Source organism: Amblyraja radiata, chromosome 11 (assembly GCF_010909765.2).
Source record: "Amblyraja radiata isolate CabotCenter1 chromosome 11, sAmbRad1.1.pri, whole genome shotgun sequence".
Classification (NCBI taxonomy): Eukaryota; Metazoa; Chordata; class Chondrichthyes; order Rajiformes; family Rajidae; genus Amblyraja; species Amblyraja radiata.
In genome coordinates this window covers 10,627,221-10,645,915 of record NC_045966.1, presented here as the reverse complement: position 1 = coordinate 10,645,915, position 18,695 = coordinate 10,627,221, and the positions used below count along the sequence as shown (strand labels likewise).

The following is an 18,695-nucleotide window of genomic DNA, read 5'->3' as shown; positions in this document are numbered from 1 at the left end:
TTTTTTTTTGTTTCTGTTGCATTTAATGCTTCTGGAAAGCTGCAGAATAAGGGTTCTGACCCGAAGCGTCACCCGTCCTTTCTCTCCAGAGATGCTGCCTAACCCGCAGAGTTACTCCAGCATTGTGTGTCATTCTGCGGTATAAACCAGCATCCGCACGCAGTTCCTTCTTGCACAGAGGGTTCAGGTGACCTTGACTCTGCAGTGGAAGTGCACCCGTCGCCTTGCATTTGTTGCTCTGAAGTTTCACTCCTGCGGGAACTCAGTCGGAGAGGAAGTGCGACATTGCGGTGAGAAATATTGAGAAAAGTGTCGGGGCGATGAGTCATCTTGATCTGACGCAGGCTTTCACTGAGATTGCCTCTGATGCAGATCCTCTGGCTGGGCGACAAATGGTCCCGCACTAACCTGCCCTTGCTGTATAACAATGTACTCCAGCGATAAATGTTCATGGCAATAGCCCTGGAAACGCTAAACCACGAGGGCGGCACGGTGGCGCAGCATCGGAGCTACTGCCTTACAACAACGCCAGAGACCCGAGCTCGATCCTGACTATGGGTAAGCTGTCTGTACACAGCTTGACAAGTACATTCTCCCCGTGATCTGCGTGGGTTTTCTTCGAGATCTTCGGTTTTCTTCCACACTCCAAAGGCGCACAGATTTGTTGGTTAATTGGCATGGTATAAATGTCAAATTGTCCCTAGTGCGTGTAAACATAGAAACATAGAAAATAGGTGCAGGAGTAGGCTATTCGGCCCTTCGAGCCTGCACCGCCATTCAATATGATCATGGCTGATCATCCAACTCAGTATCCTGTACCTGCCTTCTCTCCATACCCCCTGATCCCTTTAGCCACAAGGGCCACATCTAACTCCCTCTTAAATATAGCCAATGAACTGGCCTCAACTACCTTCTGTGGCAGAGAGTTCCAGAGATTGATGTAGGGTAGTGTTAATGCGCGGGGATCGGTGATTGGTGCAGACTCAGTGGGCCGAAGGGCCTTCCTCACTGTTTCTCTAAAACTATAACTAAAAACCACTTGTCCATGTCTCAAGATCCTCCTCCCAGCAAAGACAAACATTGATGGGGAGTGAGATTCACCATTGCCTTCAATGTGCCAGTGGTCTTTGGTCAACTGAAGTTTTCTTTAATTTAGAGATACAGCGCGGAAACAGGCCCTTCGGCCCACCGAGTAAGCACCAACCAGCGATCAATCCTGCACTAACACTATCCTACACACACTAGGGACAATTTACAATGATACCAAGCCAATTAACCTACAAACCTGCACGCCTTTTGGAGTGTGGGAGGAAACCAGAGATTCTGGAGAAAACGCACGCAGGGAGAACGTACAAACTCCGTACAGACAGCAGCCGAAGACAGGATCGAAGCCGGGTCTCCGGCGCAGTAAGGCAGCAACTCTACCGCTACGCCAACGGGGTGATCGCTGGTCGATGCGGACTCGATGGGCTGAAGGGCCTGTTTCCGTGCTGTATCTCTGAAGTCTAAAGACATCATCTGAGTCTTACAGACCACGATTCTATCCTGTGCTTCTCAAGAAGTTTGCCAGGGTCTCTCAGACTCTACCTAAATTCACATCCCTTAACTGGGAGAAAATAGTTGTGTGGAGTTTGTCCTGTGGGCATAATCCTCCCAAGATGATTGTGAGGGAGGAAATGATTTTCATTAATGCATAGCATCCAGGAATCCTCAAACAACAGGCTCATTAACAGCAAATTCTGCTGATATGTATTATTTTGCAAGTCGGTTTCATTGAGCTGATAAGCAAGTCTGGAAACGTGATATTTATCGCTCTTCAGAGAAAGCAGGCGTGCATGATCAGCATTTCATATAATTAGAACGACATTAAAAGTGATTCTTATCATTAATCAGATCACAATGCATACAAAGAAACAGATTTTAGCCTATAGAGCTAGTAGACTTGTGAAAAACCTCTTTCATCGAAACCTTAACAGAAAGCCAGAACCTGGGGAGTCCAGAACTAGGGGGTCACAGTTTAAGAATAAGGGACAGGCCATTTAGGACAGAGATGAGGAAAAACCTTTACACCCAGAGAGTTGCGAATCTGTGGAATTCTATGCCACAGAAGGCAGTGGAGGCCAATTCACTGGATGTTTTCAAGAGAGAGTTAGATTTAGCTCTTAGGGCTAACGGAATCAAGGGATATGGGGAAAAAGCAGGAACGGGGTACTGATTTTGGATGATCAGCCATGATCATAATGAATGGAGGTGCTGGCTCGAAGGGCCGAATGTGGTCGACTCCTGCACCTATTTTCTATGTTTCTATAAGTTTAACTGTACCAAAGACATTGCAAAGATGCTGCATTTTATTGTTAAAGTTATAAAACAGCACAAACAGATGCACCTGATGAAGGGTCTTGACCTGAAACGTCACCTATCCATTTTCTCCAGAGATGCTGCCTGAGCCACTGAGTTACTCCAGCATTTTGCGTCTATCTATCACAGTTTTAAGCTGCTGTTGGCACATGACCTTCATGGCCCAGGTATATCAATGGCCAATTGGCTCACTTTGGATGAGGCTTATGCAACAAGCTCATTGCGTTTAAATTAATGAAAATACAAATGCCTTGCTGCAGGTACCAATCAGGTTATACAATAATTCATAAATTCATAAGTTGTAGGAGAAGAATTAGGCCATTCGGCCCATCCAGTCTGCTTCGCCATTTACTCATGGTAGGCCTATCTTTCCCTCTGTACTATTGTGTTGATTCATTCATTTCCTGGGGTAATTCTTGTAAACTTCCTCTAGACCCTCTCCAGAACTAGCACATCCTTCCTCAAATACAGAGTTCCAAATTGCTCACAATTCCCCAAATGCGGCCCGACCAGCAACTTATAGAGCCTCAGCTCCGGGTGCTCCGGTTTCCTCCCACACGCCAAAGACCTACAGGTCTGTGGGTTAATTGGCTTCGGTATAGATTGTACATTGTCTCTAGTGTGTAGGATAGTGCTAGTGTGCGGGGATCACTGGTCGGCATGGACTGGGTAGGCCAAAGGGCCTGTATCCGCACTGAATCTCTAAACTAAACTAAAATACGGTAGATATGCCGTGATAGAAGATAGAAATGGGGCTCAAATAAACCAGATCCATCGCTTCTATTTTCTGTGATTCACTGTTCAATGGTGCTGAGGATATTTAACGATGATGAAGCCTAATGGTTGTACCTTCATTCCAGTCATAAAAGAATATTGTCTCTTTAATATTTCGCATCTGTTTGTAACTTCTACCCCCAAACCGATTGATACGCTGCCAAATATAACATAACTCTTCAATTATATAAGATATATAAGTAACAGTTGCTCCTCGCCAAGAGAATAGTTGCTTCCAGCTTCACACTTGCAAACAGAAATAAAGCCAAAATGATCCTTTTCTTCAGTGCTTCTTCATCAAGCGTACCAGCAATGGGAATTGGGCTTTTTTTTGTACATATGTGTTTTAATTACATGATTTTCAGCTGTGTATAATTTAAGGACTTACTTTCCTTCATCCTAAATCCATAGAAATGTAGGCGGTCGTGCCCCCTTGAAGTATCTCCGAAGAGAACGACCACAATAGAGAGCTTCACAAGGCCGAGGACCGACCCATGGACCATGCTGAGTTAGCTGAATTCAAGCCCAGCTGGCTATGAAGAGGCACCATAGCTGGCCTCTAAGGCACCAAGCCAGGAAGGGGAAAAGCATTTGTGGTTCCTCCCCTTTCATCGCAATCCAGTGGCCCAGCTGGAGGCTTCTGTGTGTGGTCGTCAGATGATTAAACACTGCCGCCTCCCACTCAGATCTGTTGCTGATGCTATTGACTGGGCCACTTGTGTGTGTGCATGCATTCTGGCTGTTTGGCTGAGGTGCCGCAGAGCTGCCATCACCCGTGTAGCCAGCCCTTAGTTTGCATTGACGTTCACAATCGAGGAAGGGGAATACATTGTAAACATCGTGCCTGAGCAGCACTGTGGCACAGCGGTAGAGTTGCTGCCTTGCCGCGCCAGAGACCCCGGCTTTGATCCTGACCTAGGGTGCTGTCTGTGCGGAGTTTGTACGTTCTCCCCGTGACCTGAGTGGGTTTTCTCCGGGTGCTCCGATTTCCTCCCACACACCAAAGACGTACAGGATTGAAGGTTAATTGCCTTGGTATAATTGTAAATTGTCCCTCGTGTGTGTGTGTGTAGGATACTGCTAGATCGCTGGTCGGCGCGGACACGGTGGGCCAAAGGGCCTGTTTCCGTGCAGTATCTCTAAACTCTAAACTAAATGCTAAAGAGGCTGACTGTGTTAAAAAGAAAGATAGACACAAAATGCTGGAGTAATTCAGCGGGACAGGCGGCATCTCTGGAGTGAAGGAACGGGTGACGTTTCGGGTCGAGACCCTTCTTCAGGCTGGTTAGGGATAAGGGCGACGAGAGATTTAGAGGATGAGGTAGCGAGATAAAGAACAATGAATGAAAGATATGCAAAAAAGTAACGATGAGAAAGGAAACAGGCCATTGTTAGCTGTGTGTAGGGTGAAAATAAGAAGCTAGTGCGAGTTGGGTGGGGGAAGGATAGAGAGAGAGGGAATGCCAGAGGCTATCTGAAGTGAGAGAAATCCATATTCATACCCACTGGACTGGTAGCTGCCCAGGGGAAATGGGATTGTTTTCACGGCAACTCTCTACTGTCTGGCTAAGCAGCTCGTTACTTACATGCATCTGAGGCCGTTGTCGTACTGATTCATGTCTGACTTGCCGGAGGTGCTCATAATGGCGCTATGAGGGATCCCTGTAGAGTGAATGCCTGGGGGGCCAAGTACCAAAGGATGGGGAAACCTGCAAACAAGCAAGGGACACAGGAGTTATTTAGACACTACATCGTCTACAGTGACACACACACACACCCGCGGCTCAAACTACTGACAATTGTCTACGTTCATCAGGTCGTAAATGATAGAAGAATTAGGCCATTCGGCTCATCAAGCCTACTTCCCCCCTTTCATTCATGGCTGATCTATCTTTCAACCTCTCAACCCCAATCTCTTGCCTTCTCCCCATAATCCCTGACACCAGTAGGAATCAAGAATCTATCCATCTCAGCCTTAAAAATAAATATCCATTGACTTGGCCTCCACAGCATTCTGCGGCAAATAATTCCACAGAATCACCATCCTCTGACTAAAGAAATTCCTCCTCATCTCCTTTCTAAAGGAACGTCCTTTATATTCTGAGGTAGTGCCTCAGGTCCTAGACTCGACCACTAGTGGAAGCATCCTCTCCACATCCACTCTGTCCATCTAGATGCGAATAGAACTGACATACTGTCAATGAAGTACCGTTCCAAAAGTGTGTCAATCCGATGAGGCCAAAGAGCATTATCACTGCAAAAGCAATGATGGCCACAGGCACCTACTTACTACTGAAGTTGCAAGTCAATGCAAGGATATATTTTGAGTTCAACCTTGCCTTGTGAGCAACTGATTACAACAATTATGTGTCACAAAGGTGGGACGGGTTAAAAGTCCAGCATCAGGTTGTCGTTTAAAGTCAAAGTCAATTTTATTCGTCACATGCACCCAAGGGTGCATTGAAATGATTAGCGTTGAAAGATGAAACTGTTCAGCCATGATCACATTGAATGGCGGTGCTGGCTTGAAGGGCCGAATGGCCTACTGCCGAATGGCACCTATTGTCTCTTGTCTATTTTCCTTTTGGCGCTAGTGGTAATTTTTGTTGAAGAAAATTTGTTGTAGAAATTTTAGTTTAGTTTAGTTTACTTTAGTTGAGTTTAGTTTAGTTTAATTCAGTTTAGTTTAGTTCAGTTTAGTTTAGTTTATTTATTGTGTACCGAGGTACAATGAAAAGCTTATTGTTGTGTGCTAACCAGTCAGCGGAAAGATAGTACATGATAAAGGGGATAATGCGAATAATGTTTAGTGCAAGATTAAGTCCAGTAAAATATGATCAAAGGTAGTCCGAGGGTCTCCAAAGAGGTAGATAGTAGCTCAGGACCGCTCTTTAGTTGTTGGTAGGATGATTCAGTTGCCTGATAACAGCTGGGAAGAAACTGTCCCTAAATCTGGAGGTGTGCCTTTTGCCCAGTAGGGGAGGGGAGATGGAGGCAGATGTGATCCTAACGCTGATTCTGCATCTTACATTTATGTCGTTTAAGTATGGTTATAACATCGCTGGTTGTGACATCACTGGTTGTGTGACATTATTGGTCATGTGACATCATCCTGGTCGTGTGACATCACTGGTTGTGTGGCATCGCTAGTCATGTGACACCACCCTCGTCGTGTGACATCACTGGTTGTGTGGCATTGCTGGTCATGTGACACCATTCTGGTCGTGTGACATCACTGGTTGTGTGGCATCGCTGGTCATGTGACACCATCCTGGTCATGTGACATCACTTGCTAGGTGTAGGAACCACTAAGCTTAAGTCAGTCTATAACAGCCATGTCTAACGTTTTTAATATTTTGGTTTTGTATTTTTGTGGGTGGGATTTGATACCTAGAAGGGGTGTGTCTATTTCTAGAGGAGACTAGCGCAGACTCATAGATTAGGAGTCAGTGGGGTCTCGGAAGGATGGTGAGAACACAGATTTTTACCATTCACACACACACATGATCACACACACAAGTTAATGAGACGATATACTTTTATAAGAAGAAACTTTCGAATGATTTATATGAAATTAATGGAACAGCGATTAAGAACGGAAAGTGACGGGTTATTTCTTTGCTCTTTACTACTTCAATAAAAGACCAACTAATCAAGGAACAATGTTTGAAAGATTCGTTTTTACTATTTTCAGTGTGTCGAGAATGCGTAAAATGTACCTCCTAACCATCCCCGAGGAGTAATGGCTATCGAAGTTGGACTTTGAGAACATCGTTAAGATTGCCATTATACTAGGTGACATCATTGATGATTTGACATGACTGTGTAATGTGTTATTGTGACTACAAGCAACACTATTATGTACCCTAAATCATCTAATTCAAAAAGAATTCCATTCCACATCACACCAAATGTGCCTTACATCTGCAACATTGATGAGGTTGGTATCAATTAACACAGTGGTGCAGGAAAATCCGTCCCAACAAGATCGAATCAAGTTATTTCAAAGGACAATGAGGGGAGTTATGACGTGTCCTGGCCCTTTCTATCACACAGACAGTGAGTGGAACAGCAACAGGTGACATGACCATTATCACACTGCCTGTCACGGAGCCTGCTCTCTGCAAATCGCCCAGCAACACTCATCTGTTCAGATGGTGACAACAATCCAATATTAGCTACAAAATGCTTCAGGACAACATGCGGCTATGAAATGGAGATTGAAAAAATGAATTCCTATTCCCTTGCTTTTAAATTGTCAAGTTGGGCAAAACGATATTCCTGACGGAAACAGACTTCCGAAATGAAAAACCATTTGGGGCCTACGTCAATGCCACGCACACATCACGTGACTCACTGAGGCTCCTCCCGAATACTTAACCTTGTAAATCACAAACAAATGCACATCGAATCAAACTTAAAAACAAATTAAAAGCAACAAGGACATGTACAGTGAATCCTGGTGGGAAAATGGCCTGATATCTTTGCAATGACAGATAAATGAAAGGTGGAAAATAATATGATGCAATTATAGTGACAAATCAAAGGGAATGGAGAATTTATTTCCAAGAACAAAATATTTGGTGAAAATATTTATGAAACTCCCAATTTTTCTCCTGCTGGCGTTAATTCTTGCTGGTTATAGTTCCTAATACAAGTTATAGTAGAATTAAGCCATTCGGCCCATCGAGTCTACCCTGCCATTGAATCATGGCTGAACTCTGTCTCCTAATCCCATTTTCCTGCCTTCTCCCCATAACCCTTGACACTCGTTCGAATCAAGAATTTGTCTATCTCTGCCTTAAAAATATCCACTGACTTGGCCTCCACAGCCCACTGTGGCAATGAGTTCCACAGATTTACTACCATCTGACTGAAGAAGTTCCTCCTCACCTCCTTTCTAAAAGAGCGCCCTTTAATTCTGAGGCAGTGACCTCTGGTCCTAGATTCTCCCACCAGTGGAAACATCCACTCTATTTATGCCTCTCTAATATCTAAATAACTCTCTAGTTCTCCTTCTCTGAGGCTTATGCCAAAGAATCGAATATGTACCCAATATCCAGTTGTACAGGGTCTTGGTGAGACCACACCTGGAGTATTTCGTATAGTTTTGGTCTCCTAATCTGAGGAAAGACATTCTTGCCATAGAGGGAGTACAGAGAAGGTTCACCAGACTGATTCCTGGGATGTCAGGACTTTCATATGAAGAAAGACTGGATAGACTCGGCTTGTACTCGCTAGAATTTAGAAGATTGAGGGGGGATCTTATAGAAACGTACAAAATTCTTAAGGGGTTGGACAGGCTAGATGCAGGAAGATAGTTCCCGATGTTGGGGAAGCCCAGAACAAGGGGTCACAGTTTAAGGATAAGGGGGAAGTCTTTTAGGACCGAGATGAGAAAAACATTTTTCACACAGAGAGTGGTGAATCTGTGGAATTCTCTGCCACAGAAAGTAGTTGAGGCCAGTTCATTGGCTATATTTAAGAGGGAGTTAGATGTGTCTCTTGTGGCTAAAGGGATCAGGGGGTATGGAGAGAAGGCAGGTACAGGATACTGAGTTGGATGATCAGCCACGATCATATTGAATGGCGGTGCAGGCTCGAAGGGCCGAATGGCCTTCTCCTGCACCTATTTTCTATGTTTCTATGTTTCTATCCACATGGAAGAAGGTTTTTTAGTGGCAGACACATTATTGAATTTTCCCGTTTGTTCTTTTTGGCGATTTCATCCCCATATTCCACCCCATGACAAATTCATAGGTTCACAAATCATGGGAGCATTATCAGTATTGGGCCCCATCAAGTCTATTCCACCATTCGATCATGGCTGATCTATCTCTCCTTCCTAACTCCATTCTCCTGCCTTCTCCCCATAACCCGACACCCGTACTAATCAAGAATCTGCTAATCTCCACTTTAAAAATACCCAATGACTTGGCCTCCACAGCCATCTGTGGCAATGAATTCCACAGATTCACCACTCTCTGGCTAAAGACATTTCTCCTCAATATGTTTCTAAAGGAACGTCCTTTTATTCTGAGGTTGTGCCCTGGACTCTCCCATGAGTGGAAACATCCTCCCCACATCCACTCTATCCAGGCCTTTCATTATTCAGCACATTTCAATGGGATTCCTCCCTCATCCTTCTAAACTCCAGCGAGTACAGGCCCAGTGCCGTCAAACGCTCATCATAGGTTAACACAATCATCCCTGGGATCATTCTCGTAAACCTCCTCTGGACCACCCTCTCCAATGCAAGCACATCCTTGCTCAGATATGGGGCCCAAAACTGCTCTAAGTACTCCAAATGTGGCATGACCAGTGCCCTATAAAGCCTCAGCACTGTATCACTGCCTTTTTATATTCTAGTCCTCTAGAAAAGAATGCTAACGTTGCATTTCCAATCTAATTCACTACCCTAGTGCCAGCTGAAGCTTGGCAGCACTGTGTGAAAGAGACTCTGAAAACGGCATTTCTTTCAAACAGGACCATTTTACGGCTGATTAAATTATTTCTCAAATTGTAGTAATTATTTTAACAAATGAAATTTGGAAGCCAATTTGTTCCACATGTGGAACAGAATTCCTGGAAATCCTTTGTTTCAGAAGAATGAAGTGCACTACCATCCTCTTAATAGTAAATGCAAGTGATGTGATTACCTGTTGTGACTTATATCATCATGGTAAGTGCAGAACACAAAGTGCTGAAGTTACTCAGCAGGTCAGGCAGCATCTCTGGAGACCATGGATCGGTAATGTTTCGGGTCGAGACCCCTCTTCAGAAGGTGAGTGTGAAGAAGGGTCTCAACCCAAAACCTCACCCATCCATGTTCTCCAGAGATGCTGCCTGAGCTGCTGAGTAACTCCAGCACTTGATGCCCCTTTGTGTATCAGCCAGCATCTGCAGTTCTTTGTTTCTACATAATATCACATCATTTAAGCCTCGATAACAAACTAGGTCTGAATAACACTGAACACATGTCTACTCAACTGTGAGTGCCCTTAATGTGGTTTGAAAATGAAAATGAAAGGTTGGCTTAAAGTAAAAATGCACTGCAAATGGTTGTTTGGATTGAAGTAAAAATGCACTGCAAATGGTTGTTTGGATTGAAGTAAAAATGCACTGCAAATGGTTGTTTGGGTTGAAGTAATTGGTGGAGAGGTGGAATAGGTGGAGAGGTGGGATATTGTGTCGGGAGACCAGCCCTCCCATGTGAACATGGGACCCAACGGGTCCCACTTAGTTTAGTATCCTATAAATATATTATCCTACACTCCTGTATATCGGCGAGACCAAGCGCGGACTTGGAGATCGTTTCGCTGAACACCTTCGCTCAGTCTACCTGGACCTACCTGATCTCCCGGTTGCCAAACACCTCAACTACCCCTTCCAATTCCCACACCGGCCTTACTGTCCTGGGCCTCCTGCATTGTCGGAGTGAGGCCCAGCACAAATTGGAGGAACAGCACCTCATATTTCGCTTGGGCAGCTTACACCCCAGCGGTGTGAACATTGATCTGCAACCACGCATTACAAGCACTCTACTCTTAAATCTCAGCAGCTGTACAGTGTACACTGGTGAGCGAGCAACAAAGGCTGTTCGCTGTACCCTGTGCGCGCGTGGCAATGAACTACACTAAATGAAACCACAATAAGGCATAACTACCTAGAAGTTATACTTACCTACTCCTCAGCTGCTATGAAAAGCAGCGCTAACATTGGTCTGTGAACTGGTCAAGCTATCCACCTATCACTTGCCAAGCTTTGTTCTGTCTATTCCCCCCCCCCCCCCAACTTCCCCCAACCCCCTCCCACCTCCCCTAGGGTCATACAGCATGCAAACAGGCCCTTCAGGCCAACTTCCCCCATGCCGACCAACATGTCCCATCTACACTAGTCCCACCAACCTGCGTTTGGCCCATATCACTCCAAAGCTATCCTATCTGTGTACCTGTCTAAATGTTTCTTAAATGTTGTGATAGCGATTGCCTTAACTACCTCCTTTGGCAGCTAGTTCCAAACACCTACTACCCTTTGTGTAAATATGTTGCCCCTCGGGTTCCTATCAAAACTTTTTCCCCCGCTCCTTAAATCTGTGTTCCCCGGTTTTCAATTCCCCAACTCTGGTTAAAAGTCTTTGTGCATTCACCCTATCCATTCCCCTCATGATCTTATACGCCTCTATAAGATCACCCTTCATCCTCCTGCGTTCTAAGGAATAATGTCCTAGCCTGCTCAACCTCTCCCTATACCTTAGGCCCTCGAGTCCTGGCAACATCCTCGTAAATCTTCTCTGCACCCTTTCCAGCTTCCCCCCCACAGGGCAGAGGGTGAAAAGCCTTTGAAAAGTCATCTATCCATGTTCTCTAGAGATGCCACCTGACCCGCTGAGTTACTCCAGCACTTATTGACATTTTTTTCCCCCAAGCCATTCTCCTCCCTATTCCACTAACTCCCACTTGGTATTTGGACATATGCAGATGGAGAGATCAGTGGACAGAAGATTTACAGACACAGATTTATCACCAGGTTTTACTGTGAGTGATATCTCATTTGGTAAGCACACAATTACAGAATCACATTAATAGGGTCGTTCTCCAATATTGCATTTCTTATCAACACACACACAGCAGGCTCAGTGTGATCAGCTGCAGACTATGCAGGTGATTGGGAAGGCTAATTCATGCATTTTATTGTTTCCAATGGTCGACAACCTATAAAGGATCATTTAACTTGGAAAACTAACACAGGACCACCACCGACTCTCCGACACTCTCGGTTCCAGAGCCTTGCCGTATTATCCATTTTGCCGGACCAACGGAGGTGACGGTGGAGGGGCCGAGATACCGGCCCACAAAGTTGGTTATGGGAACGCATCTGCTGGTTCCGGCTGGGCCTGAGTTCCAGAGCCCTGGTCGCAGAGGGCAGATTCCACCCGCCGATCGGTGTGGAAGTCCCAATGAGGTCAAGATTGGCTGCCTCACCCAGCGTAGATGCCACATTATCGGGGGGGAACTTCTGGGAGGTGGTGGGGGGGGGGGGGATTTTGTCCGGCATTTAGGGAGCCTGGACCACCAGCTGCCATAAAATCGGTGGGCGAACCCCGTAAAATTCTCAATTGGTTTGAAGTCGCCCGTGAACGTAACGAGAGAATCTGGCATCGCAATACTGGAGAACAATCCTGCTACAGTGTGGACACACTTAAAGCAAAGCCGAGGGTCAGTATTCATCGGGGGCCAGCTTGCTTGCTTACGCTGGGCCGATGAGTGCTGACTGGAACTGAAGGCTAGCGTTGGCACATTACACACATCTCCAGAATCACATGGTCAAACGGCGCCGCCGTGCCAACTGGTTGGTTGTGGGCAGAAGCTGCAAGCTATGAGACTAGCTCCGCTGCTCGCTAGACTCACACAGCTCGTACCTACCTGGACATGGAAGCACTGGGCGGCAGGGCGGAGGAATAAGGTTGTCTAAATCCACAGGATGGAATTGGGTAGACAGACTGACCTTGCCTGGGATCGAGGAGAAAAGGATCTATCAGCTAGCTGCTAGGCCTTACCGCCTTTACCTACGAGTTAGACAACTTATTGCCGCATGTGTCCATGCTGTAAGCATTGCTTTTCTTCCTGACAGCTTGCAAGAGAATGGGATGTAAAAAACGTTGAGAAATCGGTAGAAACGAGGAACTGCAGACGCTGGTTTACACCAAAGAAAAACACAAAATGCTGGATTAACTCGGTGGGGCAGGCAGCATCTCTGGAGAGATGGAACGGGCGACATTTCGGGTCGAGACCCTTCTTCAGACTGAGTAAAGGCCTCACACCACAATTACAACACCCGAGGGCAGACTCGAACCAGCTTCTTTCTCTTTTGCCCTTCCCTTATTGAAGTCAACACACGTTTGATAGATAATTCTCTGGGTCTATGATTCAAATTTCAGGTTATTCTAAATCAGTGGGAATAAATAGAGAGTGGCATCTGACAATTCATTTCATAAGCAGCACAGATGTCATTACTGTCTTTATCCATCACGTGTGGCTTGGATCATTATTGTTTGACAAGTTACTCTCCAAACCGGACCTCAGAAATCAATTCAGCATGAAGCAACCAAGACTTCCCTGCACTGGTGAGTTCATTGTTCACAATCATAGGAGTAGAATTAGGCCATTCGGCCCATCGAGTCTACTCCGCCATTCAACCATGGCTGATCTCTGCCTCCTAATCCCATTTTCCTGCATTCTCACCATAACCCATTGACACCTGTTCTAATCAAGAATTTGTCTATCTCTGCCTTAAAAAATATCCACTGACTTGGCCTCCCCAGCCCTCCGTGGCAATGAGTTCCACAGATTAACTACCCTCTGACTGAAGAAGTTCCTCCTCACCTCCTTTCTAAAAGAGCGGCCTTTAATTCTGAGGCTATGACCTCTGGTCCTCGACTCTCCCACCAGTGGAGACATCCTCTCCACATCCACTCCATCTATGCCTTTCATTATTCTGTAAGTTTCAATGAGGCAGCGAGGAGCAGGAGAAAAGCTTGATTTCAATCAAAGATTAGACAGAAGCATAGTAGAGTGGGTTAACAAATGACTGACTAGCGACAGCAAGAGGCAGCAGAGTAGCATATAAGCAGCCAGCCAGGTCCCTCCGGGGTTAAGTTCAGGAGTTGCTTGAGAAGAACACGCAGTGTCCACGGATACAACGGGGGATTTCTGGGACCGCTGGGCACCTTTAATTGTATCCTGGATCAGGATTGTAATATGGGACCATTGGGGCAAATAAAAAAGTACTTTGTAACATTGTCGGTGCCCTTTAGGTGGCGACTCTTTGTATACCTAGGTATGCAAAACAAAGAATCTCACTGTGACATGCATAGTTACATAGATACAGAGACAATAGGTGTAGGAGGAGGCCATTCGGCCCTTCGAGCTAGCACCGCCATTCAATGTGATCATGGCTGATCATCCACAATCAGTACCCCGTTCCTGCCTTCTCCCCATACCTCTTGATTCCGCTAGTACTAAGAGCTCTATCTAACTCTCTTTTGAATGCATCCAGTGAATCGGCCTCCACTGCCTTCTGAAGCAGAGAATTCCACAAATTCACAACTTTCTGGGTGAAGAAGTTTTTCCTCATCTCAGTTCTAAATGGCCTACCCGTTTTTCTTAAACTGTGGCCCACAGTTCTGGACTCCCCCATCATCGGGAACATGTTTCCTGCATCTAGCGTGTCCAATCCCTTAAGAATTTTATATGTTTCATGTGTGAGATCAAAAGTATCCAATCAAATCTAATCTATTTGATATTTAGTATGAGAATACTTGGTCATTTTTGTATTATGGTGGTGGGTGTATTGTTACTTTTTTGTTTTGTGAATATTATTATTATTAATAATTGAATACATTTATTTTTGTAAAAGTCAGTCAGTTTTCCAAGCAGTGGAGAGACAAATATTTTGTTTGATTTGTCAGAGGGCAGTGGAGGCCAAGTCACTGGATGGATTTAAGAGAGAGTTAGATAGAGCTCTAGGGGCTAGTGGAGTCAAGGGATATGGGGAGAAGGCAGGCACGGGTTATTGATAGGGGACGATCAGCCATGATCACAATGAATGGCGATGCTGGCTCGAAGGGCCGAATGGCCTCCTCCTGCACCTATTTTCTATGTTTCTATGTTTCTATGATTATAATTTTTTTTGACGATTTAGAGGAATTCTGTCAAACGTGTTCAGATTTGCGGGTTACATCTAATTGGGAGCACAGGTAAATGACAAATATCACCATGTACCGATTCAAAGTTGTCCTGACAATGTACAAACAGGCAGCACCCGTAGTCAGGATCGAACCTGAGTCTCTGGCGCTATAAGGCAGCGACTCTACCGCTGCGCCACCGTGCCGCCCTCGTTGAGATATAATGCCCAGAATCTTTCTGATTAGATGAGTTGGTGAAGCTGCCATGCTGTCTAAAGGTGGCACTCAATCTGCGGACTGGAGCCCACCCTTTCCATTGCATTTAGTTTAGAGATACAGCGTGGAAGCAGGCCCTTCGGCCCACTGAGCCTGCGCCGGCCAACACGAGCACTATCCTACACACTAGGGATGATTTATAATTCACAGAAGCTAATTAACCTAAAAGGTTAATTGGAATATGGGAGGAAACCGGAGGACCCGGGGAAAAGACATTCTTGTCATAGAGGGAGTACAGAGAAGGTTCACCAGACTGATTCCTGGGATGGCAGGACTTTCATATGAAGAAAGACTGGATAGACTCGGCTTGTACTCGCTAGAATTTAGAAGATTGAGGGGGGATCTTATAGAAACTTACAAAATTCTTAAGGGGTTGGACAGGCTAGATGCAGGAAGATTGTTCCCGATGTTGGGGAAGTCCAGAACAAGGGGTCACAGTTTAAGGATAAGGGGGAAGTCTTTTATGACCGAGATGAGAAAATCATTTTTTACACAGAGAGTGATGAATCTCTGGAATTCTTTGCCACAGAAGGTAGTTGAGGCCAGTTCATTGACTATATTTAAGAGGGAGTTAGATGTGGTCCTTGTGTCTAAAGGGATCAGGGGGTATGGAGAGAAGGCAAGTACGGGATACTGAGTTGGATGATCAGCCATGATCATATTGAATGGCGGTGCAGGGTCGATGGGCCGAATGGCCTACTCCTGCACCTATTTTCTATGTTTCTATGTTTCTAAAATCCTCGCCGGTCACGGGGAGAGCGTACAAACTCCGTGCAGACAGTGCCCGTGGACATGATCAAACCCGGGTCTCTGGCGCTGTGAGGCAGCAACTCTACCGAAGCGCCACCGTGCTGCCCCACTGTGCGCCTGGCGTTCATAATGCCGGGAGACGTTCAACATGCAGGGGAAACAGAAGCTTTCCCGGCAGTATACCTGGAGCAAGAGCAAGTGAAGAGAGTGCCAGGAAAACACGGAAGCAAAATTTAAACGTGGAGGAAAAAAAACAAACAGATTTTTCATCCCATTCTCTCAACGCCATATCCGACTTCACGGAAAATAGCCGGTGCATAAAATTTCGACAACGGCTTTGACAACTTAAAGCTCGGACTGCTTAATTTGTAGAGACAAGCAAAGTCTCCGAGATTCTTCAGATGAAAGGCTGCTTATTGTGCCCGTGTTGTGATGAATTAATAATGCCGCCGAGTCGGCACGTCATGGAATTAAAACAATAGAAAATGACAGCATCCACCACAAAATATCCATCTGGGCATAAACAGAGGTACCGCCGTTATTTCACGGAAGAAACAAGAGTGCTTGTTAATAATTGATTGGCACCGGTTCCGCAAAGACTGTGTCGGTGCGAAGATATTGTTTAAACAAGCGGCTCGAAGACCGCTGTTGCCTAGAGACAAGGAGGAAAAACCAGATGCTTACTGACATCATCATGACATAATCCATCCCATAAATTCTCTTGGGAGCAGAGATCTTGCCAAATAATTAAGAATAAGGGGTAGGCCATTTAGGACTGAGATGAGGAAAAACATTTTTCACCCAGAGAGTTGTGAATCTTTGGAATTCTCTGCCACAGAAGGCAGTGGAGGCTTTCAAGAGAGAGTTATGCCCCTGTCTCACTTAGGAAACCTGAACGGAAACCCCTGGAGACTTTGCGCCCCACCCAAGGTTTCCGTGCAGTTCCCGGAGGTTTTTGTCAGTCTCCCTACCTGCGTCCACTACCTGCAACCTCCGGCAACCACCTGCAACCTCCGGGAACCGCACGGAAACCTTGGGTGGGGCGCAAAGTCTCCAGAGGTTTCCGTTCAGGTTTCCTAAGTGGGACAGGGGCTTTAGATTTAGCTCTTCGGGCTAACGGAATCAAGGGCTATGTGGAAAAAGCAGGAACGGGGAGCTGATTTCAGATGATCTGCCATGATCATATCGAATGGCGGTGCTGGCTCAAGGGGCTGAATGGCCTACTCCTGCACCTATTTTCTATGTTTCTAAATACATAAGGGAATAAAATTTATGCTAGATTTACCTTAGAGATGCTATTTCTATATTTCACTCAAGTCTTCTTAAATTTATATGTAACACAAACACAAAGCCCACGCCCTTTCCGATTATATCCCATTACAAGAACAAGGGATCACAGTTTAAGGATAAGGGGAAAGTCTTTTAGGACCGAGATGAGAAAAACATTTTTCACACAGAGAGTGGTGAATCTCTGGAATTCTCTGCCACAGAAGGTAGTTGAGGCCAGTTCATTGGCTATATTTAAGAGGGAGTTAGATGTGGCCCTTGTGGCTAAAGGGATCAGGGGGTATGGAGAGAAGGCAGGTACAGGATACTGAGTTGGATGATCAGCCATGATCATATTGAATGGCGGTGCAGGCTCGAAGGGCCGAATGGCCTACTCCTGCACCTATTGTCTATGTTTCTATTAGTTTAGTTTAGATTAGAGATACAGGGCGGAATCAGGCCCTTCGGCCCAACGAGTCTGTGCCGACCAGCGATCCCCGCAGACTAACACTATCCTACACACGCTAGGGACACTATACATTTATACCAGGCCAATTCGTCTACAAGCCTGTACATCTTTGGAGTTATTGGTGTTCATGGGCATTGTCAGGAACAACATTGTAGTGACAGTGGAGCCTTAGTTTCGAACTCTTTGAACAAAGTTATTGTTCTCAAAAACTTGTAGGAAGGAACTGCAGATGCCGGTTTACACTGAAGATGGACACAACATGCTGGAGTGACTCAGCAGGCCAGGCCACATCTCTGGAGAAAAGGAATAGGTGACGTTTCGGGTCGAGACCCTTCTTCAGAATGGCTTGCCAAAATCTCTCAACAATCTCCCTATCAACAAAATCCTTCTAGAACTCTCCAGGCTTTGTCTTGCCCCTCCCCCTTTCCATCGTTATACCCCCCCTCCCCCCCCCACCCCCCACCACACTACAATTAGTCTGAAGAAGAGCCCCAGCCCAAACCATCACCCATCCTTGTTCTCCAGAGATGCTGCCTGACCCACTGAGTTATTCCAGCACTGTCTGTCGGTTTTTGTAAGCCAGTATCTGCAGTTCATGTTCATAAGTTAAAGAAGCAGAATTAGGCCATTTGGCCCATCAAATTTACTCTGCCATCCAATCATGGCTGATCTATCCCTCCCTCTCAACCCCATCCTCCTGCCTTCTCCCCATAACCCCTAACACCTGAAATAATCAAGAATCTATCTATCTCTGCCTTAAAAAGATCCATTGACCTGGCCTCCACAGTCCACTGTGGCAATGAATTCCACAGAGTCACCACCCACTGGCTAAATAAATTCCTTCTCATCTCCTTTGAAGTTCCTTGTTTCTCCTCTTCTCCCAATGTCAATGGCTCTTTTAACAATGACATTATTGCATTAGAAGAAGGACACCCTATTAATGTTGGTGGTTCTGTCATCATCATCATGACCTTTGCAAAGTCCCAAGTGAGATCATGTAGTTTTGGAATGTAGTCAGCTGTGGACCTGAGGAATGCATTATAGGAAAGCCCGCAATCCCAGAATCCCAGCATTATTCCCACCCGACCTTCCGCTGAATCTGCCAGGGAAATCCTT

The 18,695-nt window shown here is 45.6% G+C and overlaps 1 protein-coding gene across 9 annotated transcripts in view; it reads right to left on the bottom strand.

The window, feature by feature from the left end:
• LOC116978270 (transcription factor 7-like 2) overlaps positions 1-18,695 on the bottom strand; it is a 204,242-nt gene that overhangs the window by 31,311 nt on the left and 154,236 nt on the right. For all 9 annotated transcript variants that reach the window (XR_004413428.1, XM_033029292.1, XM_033029293.1 and 6 more), the window contains one exon: positions 4,719-4,841. Coding sequence is in view for 8 of the 9 variants with exons in the window: in XM_033029292.1 (XP_032885183.1) it covers positions 4,719-4,841 (123 nt within the window). In the remaining variant the exon portion in view is untranslated. The remainder of the gene's footprint in view (positions 1-4,718; positions 4,842-18,695) is intronic.